Source organism: Meleagris gallopavo, chromosome Z, assembly GCF_905368555.1.
Source record: "Meleagris gallopavo chromosome Z, MGAL_WU_HG_1.1, whole genome shotgun sequence".
Lineage (NCBI taxonomy): Eukaryota > Metazoa > Chordata > Aves > Galliformes > Phasianidae > Meleagris > Meleagris gallopavo.
In genome coordinates, this window is record NC_139435.1 from 65,320,840 (window position 1) to 65,337,178 (window position 16,339).

At 40.0% G+C, this 16,339-nt stretch overlaps 1 protein-coding gene across 8 annotated transcripts in view; it reads left to right on the forward strand.

The window, feature by feature from the left end:
- The window catches only part of PALM2AKAP2 (PALM2 and AKAP2 fusion), a 246,313-nt gene that overhangs the window by 49,967 nt on the left and 180,007 nt on the right, over positions 1-16,339 (forward strand). For all 8 annotated transcript variants that reach the window (XM_085213912.1, XM_085213914.1, XM_085213913.1 and 5 more), the window contains exon 3: positions 7,913-8,043. In XM_085213912.1, the coding sequence (XP_085070038.1) occupies positions 7,913-8,043 (131 nt within the window). The remainder of the gene's footprint in view (positions 1-7,912; positions 8,044-16,339) is intronic.

The following is a 16,339-nucleotide window of genomic DNA, read 5'->3' on the forward strand; positions in this document are numbered from 1 at the left end:
GGTGCAGTGTCCTCAGAGCGAGTCATAGCCATGCCAGCAGTTTTCATTTCAGCCATACTGTATCAAAGCAGCTTCAAGATGTTTACATCTTGCTTCGATGCCAGCTTTTCCTAATGGACTCAAGAATGAGTTCACATAACCCAAATTCAGCTTTCTAAAACAACCAGTGTAAGAACTCTTAAGATGAGGGAAAAAAATAAAGGAGCCCTAGAAAACAGCTTTTCTTTTTCTCTCTTTTGACTGATAGTGTATGTTGGAAGGAATGGTAAACTGAAGCCAAGGACAGATTGAATGGAGAGAGGTAACTATTCTTTCGGAAGATAACAGTAAAGATTACAGTAGTAGTGTGGTAGTGACGACAGGTGGCAAAGAAAATTTGTTTTGGGGAAAGTGGATTGCCTGTTTTCAAATTTTCAGTTTGTGAACCATTCCAAAATAAGTTAATTTGATTTGTTGTTTTTTTTTTTTCTTGTTTGTTTATTTTATGTTTTATATTTTATTTTCTCTCAAAACCATTCTTTGAAAACATTGAATGACTACTTATAGAAAAAATTATAACATATCTAAACTTCTGACACTAAAAAGTAAAAATGCGATCAACATCTTTTTGTGTGTGTATGTTTGCAGAAGAGGTTCTTATTCAATTTCCATGCAAGAGCACCATGTCTGATGTCCTTGATCTAGCATAAGACAATTTCTTACTCTGGCTGCAAAATTCCCTGGTTAATAAGGAAATTCTCACGGAGTGATATAGTGATTTATGTATGAGAGTACCCTAGAGGTCTCCATGTACCCTCACCAATGGGATCAGGTTGCTCCCATCCCATTGCATTTGGATTCTTGGCCAGGATGGAGATCTCATGACTCCCTGGGCCACTCATTTGCAGGTCGAGCCACCACCCTGGGACTGCATGTGCCCTCATTTTGATATCACTTCAGCAGTATGTGTCTTCACGTTGTGCCTAGAGCAACAGTTCAGCTCACTGATGCATGAGTGAAGTATGGAATAATTTGGCAGAGCTATTCATTATCATCCTACCTTGAAGAAATCTGAAAACTTAAGCAGACTTCCCAAAGGCACTGAAAAATAAATCCCAGCTGTCCAGCTTAGGTATCATTGTGATTATTTTCACTTGCGAATTCAAGAAGAGCTTCTAGGTAGCCCAGAAATATGAAAGATATGTATATGTAGAAAAAATACATGTATGTAGAAAAGAATTCATGTTCAACCCATGTTTCACCTTACTGTTGTTTCGGTCTCAACATCATCTGAAGTCTTTAATGAATATTAAAAAATTTTCTTGAATCAGTCCATGTCTATGATGCTAACCCATGTATCCTTGGGTGATGAGTGATGAGTTATGTGAGCAGAAGAGACACAAACTTTTCATCTTCTCTCATGCAGACTTGACAACATCTCTTGCTGTGGTGGTTTTCCCTTCAGCTGAAGGAGCTTGGGTTTTATTTCTTTTTCTTCATCTTTGTATGGAAACAACTGTCTGCTTGGTTTACACAGTTAAATAAAATATGTGACCTGAGCAATTTAAAAGCAAAACACACAAAATATTTACAATGGTGATGTTGCTAATGGATGGGAAGCTTACACTGAGAACATAAAACAATTGGCTCCTTTTCTTTCCAAGGAGTGTCTAATTGGGCCTCAATCTGTACAGCTTCATTTTCTGCTCCTGAGAGTTTTTAAACAGTGTGTGACCTCCATGAGGGAGCTGCAGTTACAGGCACACCCGTCCCTCTGAAGCCTATGAGATGTGCGTTCCCCATGCCACAGCAGGTTGTGGTCCACATACCCTATCAGTGGCACTGGCTGAGCTCTAGCCCATTCCAATGAGCACAAGCTAGTCAAGCCATCTGATACATTTCCCACCCATTCCTGCAGCCATATTGCTCTGCTCAAAGCTCTCCTGCCCACAGTGCTGCTTCAAGAAAGGAAAACAAATGAAGACTCAGGGGATCTGAAGGGCTGTCAGATGCACTAGCAATGGCCAACAACTGAAGGCAGAAGATTATCTTCTCAGTGTCTTTCAGCTACAGTGATTCCAGGTAGCACTTATCATAGTCGTGGCAATCACACATTTTCACTCATCCAGCACCATGCTCCAGGCACAACTTTTCTGCAGATTGCTGTGCCTCTTCTCAAAGCAGAAGCAGGGAATGAGCTGTGGACACTAAAGTGGCACAACACCTTCTGAATGCACATTGAACGACTGTTGGAAAACATCTGTGACTCTTGGTCAGAATATGTGTTTCTCAAAAATATTTGTTGAGACATCAGTTCCTCAAAATATTTCAAAGAAATTTTTGGTTAGTAAAATCTTAAACTCTACTCTGGAATAGAATATTCCATCTATTTATGGATAGAGTATTTCTTAATGAGCTGGTTAAGCTCCACTAACTAGCTCTTTTTTGTTGTTGTTGAATTATACCTATCCTAGCTGTGATATTCTGGCTGAGGTCAAGACTATGATCAAGCTGACAAGTTTTTCAGCATGACTTCATTCCCTAGCCTGGACAGTGTTTCCATTATACTACTGTATTGTGCAGACATGTTCCTTGGGTCATAACAAGCATCTTAGATGATGGGAAAGGCAACAGAATTTTTAGCAGCTAAGCAAAATGCTGTTTCCGAGATCACCCCAGTGAGCTGGAATCTGCTTCCTCTTCTGATCAAGTCACAACATATATGGATGCATCCATCTCACAGCAAAGCTGAAGAACGTGTCTCGTCTTTATATTGTAAACAGATTCTCCTTTGCTGATACACAATGTATAGAAAGTCTTCCTCAGTCTGGACATCAGCTCAGCCACCAGAAAGTGAAAAAATACAGCATCACTCAGAAACACAGTTTGAGATGCTTTTTTAAAATTTGGGACATATTTGCTATCACTGTCAGGCTGCCAGATGGAGGGGAAGGTTTGTTGCATTGTCTTTCACTAGACAATGAGATACACAGAGATTTGAAAATACAAGGAACCAGATCCCTGAATGCATATTTTGTTAGAGTAAGAAAACTGAATCCATGCAGGGGAGAAATCACTTAATTCCCAGCACTGTATTGTTAATGCTTAGTGATCTTCAAACATCAAAATCCGAACATTTTTGTCAGCATTTCAATTTGGCAAAGATTTCAGTAGTATTGTCTTTAGTGTAGCAGTACTGATTTCAATACAATTACACCAGGGATCATTATTGCCCCTGTTCTGCAGCACAGAAAATACATCGGTGTCCTGAATCGTCCAAATCTTACAGTGTTTCTCAAGATTAGGCATATTTACTGTAGGAGACTATTGTCAGCGGACTTTTGGCATTTACTTCTTTTTGAGATTATCAGCTTCCTTGAAAATCTACTGAGCTGCAATAGGAAGCACTTCAGCAAGCACTTCCCTCAAAGAGAGGCAGTGATTGTTCCTATAGACATTTGTAAATAAGAAAAGTGAAAAGGAGAGAGAAGAAAAAGACCTCAAAATGTAGCATCACAGCATCAACTATCTTTATGTTATCATAGAATTTCAAATGGAAAACCTGGCAAATGCCTCTGGGCATCAGGTGAATACACTGCAATTGTGTGGGACTGGAAGTGTGTTTTTCTTTATGAACAATGTTTATCAAAGGAGATACAAAATCAGCAAGACTGATGGGTTGAATTGATCACCAGCTGGGGCAATCCACATGTGACTCTTAAGGTCCTTTGGTGGCATATCAGTGAATGGAAGAGGGGATAAAAGGATTTACTTGTTATACTAAATTGTCTCCCAATAGTTTTATGCACTATTAAAGTAAAATGCAACATTGAAAGTAAAGAATTTTTTTTTCAGTACAGCAATTCTACTGTGTTCACTGAAGGCATTATGCTTTATTTCCTTGACAGTGCTAAATGTAAACAACTTAAAGCCCTTGGGTTTTACTGTCCTGAAGTATGAAACTGGAATTTATTGCACATAAGGGAGCTGAGCACTGCATCTCAGGCTGTCATTGTGTCCCTTGTATTCCAACACTGGCAACAGCTTCTTTCTGTTCCTTCCAAAATCTATTCACTTATCCTGTCCGCACCACAATTTGTTCATGGAATCGTGACCTGTTTATATTTTTTTCTTATAGCACAATGAGAAAAATTTGCTCTGCTTTCCTCTGCTTTCAAAATAAACACAAAGCTGCTGGATATCTCTGCCATCTCCCTGTGTGCAGAAAAACCAAATCACCTGAGAGCTGTGGTGACCTAGTGCAGTGCAATCCCAGTGCCCTTTCCACTTCAGTAGCAGAGAGCCTTTTTAATGGCATGATTTAATTTCTGCCGAAGGATTTATCCCTGAAGAAATTGTACTCGAAATTGTAAACGAAGGAATAGTTGTACCAAACTGTACGTAGCGTAGCTGATTGCTGTACCAGTGAAATGTTGCTTTCTGATAGTTGAGCATACTCACATTCCATTGTTGGAATGAGCTGTAGAAATGCCTGTATATTTGCAGTGGTATAACTGCCCGCTCTTGCAGTGCTCTGCCCTTTCAGCAATGTCTGAATGTACAACACAACACAGGTGCATAGAGAAGTTCCAAGATGTAGTGGAGAGTTAAGGCACGTATCAGGTAATGATGGAAGAGCAATGCCGAAATACTAGCATGTGTCTGCTTTAATTAAGACTGTTAATGAAGTATAACATTGTTAACACAACACTGTTAACTAGGGGTAACTCAGATGGCAAGCTGACTTCAGGCTCTATTCTCACACTAGTGTTCTCTGTTTAACAGAACTGGGTAACACCTCTTTTTTCTGGGGTAGGTTTTGCAAGAAATTCAGAAGATATGTAATCCAGATTTCATAACTGTGAAGGACAGATGGCAGTGAAGCATCTTTTCTTTCCAAACACATCTGGCTCTGTCCTGCATCTGGCATGTCAGCTTCGATGCTGACTTCCTTCCTGTACAGGACTGGTACACAGGAGCTGTGTCACAGCTGTATCACCACCTCCCTCTTCTGCCCTGTTTGCTCTTGGTCACTTCAGACGTGTCAAAGCCTTCCTTCCAGGTTTCTCATGAAAATGGCCTGGAAAATGTTTGCTTGGAGGAGGTGAGAGATTTTTCCAGTTCAATCTACTGCTTGAGTGTCATGCCAAGGATCTGGCAGAAAAGAATAGACCCCATGGCCAGCAAAGCTGTTGTGCATAGTGCCCCGATGTGTGCCTGCATATTTGCCTGCTGTGCTTGCAGTGGGTGTATAAATACATGTAACCTCAACTTATTGGCAAATAGATTCACTAAATTTTATGAAGTAGTCCTCATAAATGTTTCCATTTCATAGTCTTCTTGTCTGGATTCTTCGGCATAGTATTTAATGATTGCCTTCATTTTCACCTTACAAAGGGGTTCCAAAAACATCAAAGCTACCAGTTTTTCTGACTTAGATAAAATATGCTGACATTTCACCCAAGAGGATTTTCATAGGATTCTTGTCTCTAAATATGTCTTTCAAAAATCCCATTGATGCTTTCCAGTTTCAAACGCATGCTATTAATAGGTCAAAAAAAGAGGCTTCTAGGAGAAAGAAATCATGTGAGTTTGTAGCTCATATGTTTCACATAAACAAAGGCCAAAAGGAAATCTGCAGAAAATATCTTTCTTGGTACACAATGTTTGTACTGAAGAGACTGGCCTCTCCTGCCTGAACGTCATCATGCAAATTCTGTGAAAGTACACTGAAAAAAGCCTGAATTTTATCTATCCTCCTTTAGTAAATGAGGAGTGAGTGGAAGCTAAATATCTCTTGATCTGTCCAAACAGCACTTTACCAAGGGCCTTTTTAGGACTTCTGGAGCCATATCTACAAGGGGTTTGAAACAGAGAAGGCTGTCTTCATTTTCAGAGTTTGATCATTAGAATATAGAGCTTTTCTCCAACAGATCATCACACGAAGTATCAGATTTGAGGCCACAGCTGGATACGACACATGCAGCAAACACGTTTCTACATCTGCATGCAAAAGATACACGCAGCAACAAATTTCTGCATGCTGCATTCCATTTTAAAGAAAAGACACACCATTTCTAAGGAGCGATCAGCTTTCATACTTGGACTTGGATGTACTGCAGAAGGACCTCTCTGAGCTGTGATGTGAAGACCTCTTAAATGCAAAAGACAAGCACAAGTTTTTAAATGCGTAGCACACAAAAGATGTGAAGTCATGACCTGCAAATCCCTCTTTGACTATTGTACTCTGATTCTCTGTTTGTCTGGGGGTCCTCCAGAGAGAGGACAATTCAGTAGTGCCATTGAGCTGGAGGAGATGATGAACTCTTCCAGGTCAGCAGTCTTGTGGTTTCAAGCAAAGGACCCACCAGGAAATCTTACTACCATCTCACAAGAAGTAGTCAGAAGCACTAGTAGGTGATAGTGACAGCAAAAGGACTAATGAAATGCAGAAGCTGTGCTGAAAGTAAATGTCCTTAATGTTTTATGAACACCTCAAAGGCTGCAGCAACTATGAGTAAAACAGACTTATCCACTTGTCTTTTGCTTTGCTCTGTGTCTGCTGCCTTATTAAAATGATGTCAAATAGGCCATGCAGAGACAAAAATAGCTTGTGCATAGATGCTATGTCTATATATACACTGAAAAGCTAACTAAGCTCAGTCTCTCATGTCAAAAAGCTTTCTATTTTGGGCTGGGCTTGAAGCCTACTTTTGGTGGTGAGTGTATTCTCTTTATACGTAGTTTGCAAAAATCAGATTCTCTTCCAGCTACAAACACCTCATTGAAAAGACTGACAGTGCACATTCAAGCAGCCTTTAAAATTTGATTTCTTTGAACTGCTTATTTGTTTTTTAGACTTCTCTGGAGAGGATGCACACTTTCACATGCCTCCTAAGCAAGCATTTCCAACCACTTTGGAAATTCAGAATCAAGGCTCCCCTCTCTGGCCAAGGAAAGGGTTAGTTTGTCAGTTCCCTGGCTGACCAATGTTTCCACCTCTCCATTCCCCTCTTGCCAAGTCCCACAGCCCAGCATGGCTTCAAGCTGTTGATTTTTCTTTCACCAAGTGAGCTCTATGAGGCCATGTCCTGTCAGCATCCCCTGGGATGGATTTGGCCAAGACATACAGGCTGATGAGCTGCTGAAAGGATTGCTTGGCAGCAGTGCATCTCCATGGCAGATCTTCCTGGGGGTGAGCCACAGCTGGACCACACAGTGGCTAGGAGAGGTTGTTGCCATGTTTTTATGTAGAAAACCACAGCAAAACTCTCCAGAATTCTTTTCCAGGGTATAAGTTGTCGCTATTTTCTGTAGCAGTGCTGCATCCTTGTATACCTACTGTTTCTGAAAGACTTGTATTTGTTTGTTTTAATCAGTTTTTGGCTGAAAGATAATGTGTGTGCTTGCTTGAATATATAGATTTACATGTTGTGTGTCTGTATGTGTCAGTAAATGTAAGAGATCTGTCATATAAATAGAAAAAAATGAGCTTGATTAATTTAGTAGTGGAGTGATTTTACCTTTCATGAAATGCACTACACTTAGAACGTACCACTCTTTATTTTTTTTATTTTTTTTAGGCTCTAAGATGTTTATGAGTTCAGTCTTTCCAGTGCATGCTTTATCACCTGTGAGAGATCTAAGCTTTCTTTCAAAGACTTTTTTGGGTGGACTAAACTCTTCTTTCTATTAGGCACAGAAAATAATTTCAAATTAAGGAATTGATGGTAAACACAATGTGTACTGCAAAACCAATACTGCTAAATTTGTGTAAGCATCTAACAGACTCCCCAGAATTAACTGCTCAAAGCAGTTGTCTGTAATTCAATGGAAGTAATCTAAAATTCAGATGCAGATGTAGCTCCTTCACAGTCTTAAGGTAGCTTTTTTTCCTATCTGTTGCTAAAGTTTTTGTTTTTCTTCCTCACAGTCAAAAGCTCTTCGGGAAAAATGGCTCCTGCAGGGAATTCCTGCTGGCTCTGCAGAAGAAGAAGAAGCCAGAAGGAAGCAGTCAGAAGAGGATGAGCTGAAGGTGAAAAAGCTGGAAGAAAATATACACAGGTAGAGACTCTTTCCCTTTGTTTTGCATAAGAATAGTCTTTTCCATTAAGGCTAGAAATATCCCTAACTCATGCCTCCATCCCCATCTCTGGTGGTAGTTAACAATATCTGCCTAGGGAGGCTGTAAGAGACAGGCAGACAGACAGTCCAAAATGTATTCTCCCAGACTTTCACAGTTGACAAACTAGAGTTATAGCAGTATTTGCGTTGAATGGACTCAGATGGATTTTTTTCATGAGAGAGCTAAAAAGGGGGCCGAGTTCCCCCTTCAGATGCAGTTGTATGACTCAGTCAATACTTGTGAGATTCTCCATTGCTTTACACCTCCTACAGCCAAAAGAACTTCAAAGAGTTGTGGCACTCTTTTGCACTCACTTTTCTTTTGTGCAAATGACTTTTCAAAATGCAACAGCAGATGCTATCATCAGATCAAATATCTACAAGTTTCCTAAGCAAGGCCTGAGCTTTAGAATTTCTTCCTTTTATCAGTTCACCATTGCACTCTAAATTAATGTTCATTCTTTCTTAATATGTGTGTGTGTTTCCCTGTTTTACTCCAAATAATAGATTGTAAAGCTCTTAAGGAAAATGGTCTTATCCCTCACAAAACTAATCCTAGGACTGCTCCTTCTGCCAGTTAGGCTGTGTGAATTTATAATTTCTTTCAGCTTGCAGAATACTTGTAGAAAGTTGGTCAGATTTGGTGCCACAGATTCTACAAATCTACCAGCTGAAATATGCAGGTGAGAAAAGAAAGAAAATAAGACCAGCAGTCCAAGGGTTGAAATATTAGACTAGAATCTGATCAATTTTGTTTGCTTATGCCAGGTTTCTTGTGAGATTTTTTGGAAAAATTCCTGCAGATGTTCTCTAGCGATATACACAAGCAGATCCATGCTGAGTTTGTAAGACACTGTGGAAGTAATGTATTAGCACGACTGAGAATTGACTCATATTACTAGTCTCTCTCCTGTTATTAATATTAATTTAAACTGAGCATCTGCATCATTCTTTTATATCTGTGGTAACATAAGGCAAGAGAGTTTTTTTTTAAGTTTCATACACTGCCTGATCTATTACTCTATAAATTAATGAAGTAGATGGAGAGAATACATAGACTGAAGTTCAAAAGTAAGTAGTATAATGCCTATTTCATCTAGTGGTGAATGCTTCAAAGTGCTAAGTATTCTGACCCTATCCAACAAAACACTTCAGCATGAACTTAATTTCACCTATATGAATACCGCCACTGAAGGCAATGAAACTTGTGTGCTTATAAGCTTTACTTCATTAATTGAAAGAATAGAAAGTAAGTCAAGCAAAACCCTTGTCCATGTGGTTTGTGTTTTTATATTCTTTAACTGCAACCATGAAATGAAATCATTAAGTATTTGGAAGTAATGGAGCTCCTTCAGCCATGGCCACAAATGACAGGTCAGCATGTTACCATTAATTTGAAAGGACATTTGTTTGACAGCCTTGCTAGCAAGCTAAAATTCCCTGGCATCTTTCCAAGGGAACTCCAAAGAAAGTAAAATCTATTTTGATTTTGATAACGCATTAGTACACCTGAGCTTTAGAGACAAGACCGTATAAATTCAAGTCATTAATTTAATTCCCGTTTACATCTGTGACAACATGACCCTTTGAAACACACACCATCAAGATAAGCTGAGAAAGAAAAGGCCAGTAGGAGATGTAATATGTCAGGTATGTTATCTGGAGGGCTAAAGCAGAACTAACTCATCTTGAAAGCATTTGCTTGCTTCTTGCACAACACATTTAGGGTTTGTCTCTTCTGGAAAACATGCAAAGTTTTTGCACTTGCTCTAAGAGCAGTGTGAAACTTTCTCACTGAAGTCAATGTCCATCTTCTGGTAAGCAGCAACCATGCCCTGCTTTAACAGGGGGGAACTTGCAGCCACTCCCTTCCTCTTCCAGAAGTGCAACCTATCCTGATCTCAGAGAGCACAATTTCCCTTGCTTATGCTGAAATGCTTAGAAAGCTACCTTTCTCACATCTCTGAGTTTGCTAGACAAACATCGATGGCACAAGAGAAATATCAATCTTTATATGATAAACCATAAACTAGGTCTGCCAAGCTGAGTGAGCTGCAATACTTAGAGTAGAAAACTGAATGTGTTTGAGGCCAGAGTAACGTTCAGCAATGAGAACACGGACCTATGTAGGACTGCGTTATCTGGAAGTATCAAATATCTCTACCTTAGGGCAACAGTAGAACTGGCTATGGATTTATATATGGACTTCAGGGCCTTGAACACAGCAGGGATGATTCAGTTCAGTTTTGCTTTTTCTGGCTCATTTTATGTGACTTGCATACTAAAAAAAAAATCTTCTGTTGGATATACACATGCTTTTAAATGTTTAGTCTTAAGCTAATGTAGTCAGTTCTCCTCTGTTTGGTATCTGTTTTATTTTAACTGGGGAAGCAAAAATGCATTAATGTACAGACTGCTATTTGTTTATTAGACTTTCCTGTTATCATGGTATGAAAAAGCACATACTTCAGCTTGGAGCCTGCAAGCATATGCACATATGAGTAAACTTGCACAAGTAAGTATAATGATTTAATGAGCTTCCCCATCTGTAAAAGTGTTTGGAAGAAGAAGGTCTCCATTATTCAGCATTTCTTCATAACAAGTGACAGAAAAAAATGCCAGCACCATAAAAACAGAAATAAAACAGAATAGCCACAGTAAAAGACTTGATACAAATAATGAAATTATGTCATGCAGTTATGCTGTTGATTACCTGCAAGTATATACGGAAGTGCAAGATGAAGGTACAAGTTCAAAAGTAAAAGATTAAGATGTAGTCACAGTAGTCTATTAGTGGATTACAGACAATGATCCACTGATAGTTATGATTAGCTCTTTACCGTTAGAATTTTGAAGCATATGTACACTAGGAGCAGTATTTGAATCCAGCAATTCAAAGTGAGAATAAAGAATAAGCAGCATTGAAACAAGTTTTGTTCTGTACTCCTGGTATTCATGCTTGTCCGACTTGAGTCATCAGAATAAGTCTTGTGCTGTCTTATGAGAAAATGCTGATATTCTCTCTTGCTTGCTTTCTTTTTTTTCAACTGGTATAGGCTAGTGGACTTAACAGGAAAACTAGATTCCTATTCCTAACATTGATTAAGTCTTAAATGGAAGGTAAGGGGAAAGGAATTACTGCACCATCAAGTGCATGAAATCTGGCTGCAAGATAGATGGTACTGTTATATAAATGGTAGATCAGAGCCAGAGATATACTTGAAATATCTATTGGCATATACTGTCCTGAGTCACAGAGAAGTTTTGAAACTAATCTAGTTTTCCTTGTTCTCACAAAGAACCTGGGTCAGCATTAGAGGAAAGCAGATAGTCCTGTGTTTCTTTCCCATTGTTTCACAGTGACAAAGTTATCTTCTGCTTTCTGCAGTTGCATTAGATTTTGAATTAATGCTACCAAAGGAGCAACAAATGAACAAGAACTACTTTCCCTTTCTTTCATTACAAAATCACAAAATCACACAAATAGGGATTGGAAGGGACCTCTGGAGATTCTCCAGTCAAACCTCCTGCTACAGCAGGTTCCCTACAGTATGTCATGCAGGAAAATGCCCAGGCACGTCCTGAATACTCCAAAGGAGGAGGCTCCATATCTTCTCTGAGCAGTCTGTTCCAGTGCTCTGTACCCTCACAGTTTTTAAGTTCTTCCACATAGAATCATAGAATCACAGCATTGCTCAGGTTGGAAGAAACCTTCAAGATCATCAAGCCAACTGCAGCCTAACCATACTACCCTAACTCTAACAACCCTCCACTAAATCACATCCTTGAGAACCACATCCAAATGATTTTTTCAGTCATGGACATAAAACTTGTTTTTTGGGATAGTAGTAACATAGATGTCCAGTGAACTTACACAGACACATTCTCAGTGGTGTGTTATAGGTGAAACAGGCACTGGAATGTGTTGCATGCCTCCCATGACTATTTTTACTGCATGACAGTCTGTTATTTTGCAGCAGTGAATGGAAAGTTGGCATTCGACATCTGGGTATTAACAGGCAGAATTCATAGAGCAGAGCAGCCCACCCACAGCCTGCTGTTCCCTCACAGCATTTGAACGGCTCCCAAAACTATTTTGTTTTACTAGATTACATTATAGTATGTGCTGGTGGCCTGTGTTTACTACAAAAGGTGTAGAGTTTTCATTGCTCTAAAACTTTCATCTAACACACCAATATAAAATGCTCTGTGAAAGCATATATCCTCCCTTAAGAGTAGATATCAATTTGAGGCACCAGGAATGGACCTGTCACACTCCTGGAGAAAAGAAACTCACAGAGCTAAACTATCAGTAAAGCAGTGTATTGCACATGCAGCTCTAGAGTGTTTGAAAATATTCTATGGATTGGTGGAGTGCTTCACCCACATGCATGCTGATAGTAAACCATAGCTGTGCCAGCTCCAGGAGAAGAGTTCCATACAGTGATCCTTTGTGAAGAAGAAAGCCTTTGTAGGTCTTCTGCATGCCAGTGTAGCAGAAGAAGGTCTGTGCTTTGGTCCATTGGTTACAAACTCTTTCTTGGGGCAGACACTTGCTTACTGGTTGCTGGTGACTTGCTGGTGTGGGCAAGTGGTACATACAAGCTGAAACTGCCACCTGCCCAGCAACTTACATCTCAGAGAGCTGCTGTGCTGCACTTTCCCATACTTATAAAAGATTAGGAAGTATTTAAAGTTCTCGTGAGCTGAAGAATGCCTGTGGAAGAGACTGTGGGACAAGAAGCTCACACCAGGAGGGTGAGCGGCACAGGGATTGGAGTGATTACAGTATCTCTCTTGAGTAACAGTGCAAGGCTCTCTGATGTTCTGTTACTCAAGCTGTGCCTGATTTACCAGCTTCTAGACGTAAGTCTAAATCAGGATAGATGCTATCCAAATGGGAGCAAATCTTAACAAAACTGGCAGAATTATTCTTTCCTTACTTTAATATGCTGGAATCTTTCTTGGTAGTTGCTCAAATGTGAGTATTAGCTGAGAGGATGGGCTAGACTCTGGGAAGAGAAATCTTTATTTGAAAGACAGGGTTTCTGTTTTGTTTTGTTTTGTTTTCCTTAATGTACTTATTAGAATCACAGAATTCTCTGCGTTTGAAGGGTCCTTTAAGATCATCTAATTCCAACCCTTACTATAGGCAGGGACGCCCATCACTAGACCAGACCGACTCAAAGCCCCATCCAGCCTGGGCTTGATCACCTCAAGGGAGAAGGCATCCACAGCCTCCATGGGCTGTTTTTCTTTGTTTCTAACAGACTATATCACAGAACCGTGGCTTTAGTTCACATCTACATTGAAATCCCTTCTTATTGCAGATTCCAGCACATACAGGTATAGACTTCAGGTGAGCTTATAATCGCTGCTGCAGCTTTGCCAGTTTATCTCCTCCTGGTGTCCATTCCTTAATTTCTTTCTGAGGGCAGGGTTTCTCTCCTGCTTTTTTCCTAGGATAAAAGGGAAGCATGCTGCAGCCTGGGAACTGCGGCTGTAATTATGTATCTCTTGAGATTGATACTAATAGTCTTTTTGTGACAGAGAGAAAGACAGCATGTGTAAAACAGACCTGAGGGCACACCTTCAAAAGAGGGACCTTCAAAAGAGGGATCATCTGATGTCAGAACCAGCTGCTCAGACCTTCCTGAGAGCTGGAGGTGCAAGCCAGAACATGAGGGGACATAATGGTCTTCTTGGAAAGGTCTAATTGATCTTCTTGCAGTCAGATTCCAGAGGGATATGAACAGTTGCAGAATAGTGTGCTGCTACAGAGAACAGTCTGTCCCCCAGTGCATGATCCACATGAGAATGAATGTTTGCACCTTCCACATTGATAGCAGCTGTAGCAAAAGTTCAGTTGTAGGGAGAACATTGTTTATTCAACATTTTGGGGTTTAACTAAAATGCCAGATGCAGTTTGTTAACTGGCCTTTGGTCTGCCTCTGAGTACTGCCTGTACGCACTTGAGCTCCCAGGAGTGAAATAACAAAAGCATCTCATCTCCAGGCAGTTTCTTCAAATTCTGTTGTACTTATGAGGGAAGATCAAGCTTTCTGCATAGGAGCAGCTTTTTGTCCCCACACCTTATGTCTGGTTCTCCATCAAGTCTGATCAATATCAGAGTTTGTATGCTGAAGATGCACAGATTCCCATTTCAGCAACTCCTAGGAACTATGGTTTCCAAAACAGCACATCCTTCACTGCTCATAAAGCTTTTGCTGGGATGTTTTTCACATGTGATACATTTCTTAGGAAAATAGAGAACAAAACAAAGCCAGGCTAAAAACTTCAACAACAGGAAGTCTCAGATTTCTGAAAGAAACCTACTCTGCAGTGGAATTAGAGAATTCCTTAGAATTTGCAGGATGATCTCAGAAAAGAAATTAATTAGGAGTTGCTGAATGGCAAACGGGTTGAGGTTTTTACATGTAGTATAATACATTGAGATGTGACAGTTAAAAAAAAAAAAAAATCAACCAAAAACACACACACACACATACATGCAAAATAGTAACACAGCATATTGTTTTGGATCTGAAACTCAGCTCATACTTCAAATAGTAGAGTGGCATGCTGAATCTGTAACAGTTATTTAAGTTCTGGTTACCTGAATGTGAATGTAACAATATCACACTACTAGATAATTTGTAATTATTTAGTGATGCCTATGCCTTTCTTCAAGCAGACAGAAAGACTGACTGTTCAATATGAACACAGACTCCCGCCACTCCAGCTATGGCTTCTTTCCTCAAATATGAGCCTCAGTAAAGGCACCCATGTGTCTAATATAGCAGAAGAAAAAAAAAATTCCAAACATCCATCACTGCATATCAAGGAATTTTCACCTCATATGTTTCTAACACTTCATCCATGTCTGTATGTCATAGATTAAGAAGTCTCTTAATTTATTTACCGTATGTGTTGCATCACCACACTCGTTCCATGTGCAAAATCATCTAAGATTTTCATGCCTCTTTTAAGTCTAGTAGAACTGACAGGTTCTGTATGTAAACAGACTTCTGTAAGTAGTAAACTTACAATAGCATAAAATGTAGAAATTGTTGACTTAATTATATCTGAATTAAATCTTTATCATAGGGCATGTGGGTTTGTTTCCCTGAAAAAAAACAGAAGTGACTAGCCTCCATTTCCTTCCTTGTTAGGGTTAGGTTTATCTTTTCTGGATTTGGGTAACTGGTTGGCTTTCTTGTATTGGAACTTAGATCAAGACCTCCTTCCAAACAGTTAGCTGGAAGTCTGTAACACTATCAGAGTCTGGAAAATACCAAAATCAAGTTAGTTCTGTATTGGAAAGACGTGTTTGCATGAGGGTTACATATGCATGAACAATTGTGAAAAAGATGAGAAAGCTGCAGTGTTCTTTACAAAGAGCAGGCACAGAGTTAGGCAGCAGCCCCCAGCTGATTTTGTGTTGGTACTTCACAGTGACTATTTAGTCTGTGTTCACCTTAAACTGGAGAACTTTCTTTTGTTTTCTTTTGCTCTGCCAAATATCTTTCTTTGTGCTATGTATGGCAAGGCCAGGACGTACAACATACACATGCACTCACACTGATGTGCTCACAGGGCCAGGGAAGACACACTGTGGCTTTGGCCCTCAGTAACTCCCTTTTCCAAAGACTTGCACTTAATCTGTGTGACTGCAGGAGTTTAAATAAGACATCTCCATTTACGTCACCACCTCCTTATTCACTCAGTGAGGAAAAAACCTCACCTCACAGCCTGTGTAAGCCCATCTGTTCCCCTGAGCACAGCTGCCTCAGATAAGCATCTCAAGTACAATGGGTGGATTTTAAGCCTTAATGATCCTTCCCGCACAGGCATCCTCCACAGAACCACTGTGCGCTGCTGTGATGCAAATAGTCATTAATAACTACTTAATAATTTATATATCTGGAGCATCACCAGTTTGCTTAGTCCAGGCCCTGCCCTGTTCTTGTTCCTCGTTGTGAGCACTTACCACGCAATTCTGCGGAGTTGGTATGGCCCTGCGTAGGCAGTCGGAGGAGCAAGGTTCAGTGTCTGGAGCCACCCAGCGGGCATTGCAAGTCTTCGCCACTCGTTTTTAAAATCCGCAGTTTGGAAAGCACGTCACCTCCCTGTGGGATTTCTTAAACCACTGCAGTCTGAGAATTCTAGGGACAAAATAATGCAGATACAAAACTGGTGGTCCACATAAGAAAAAGAATGATTGAATATGCTATCA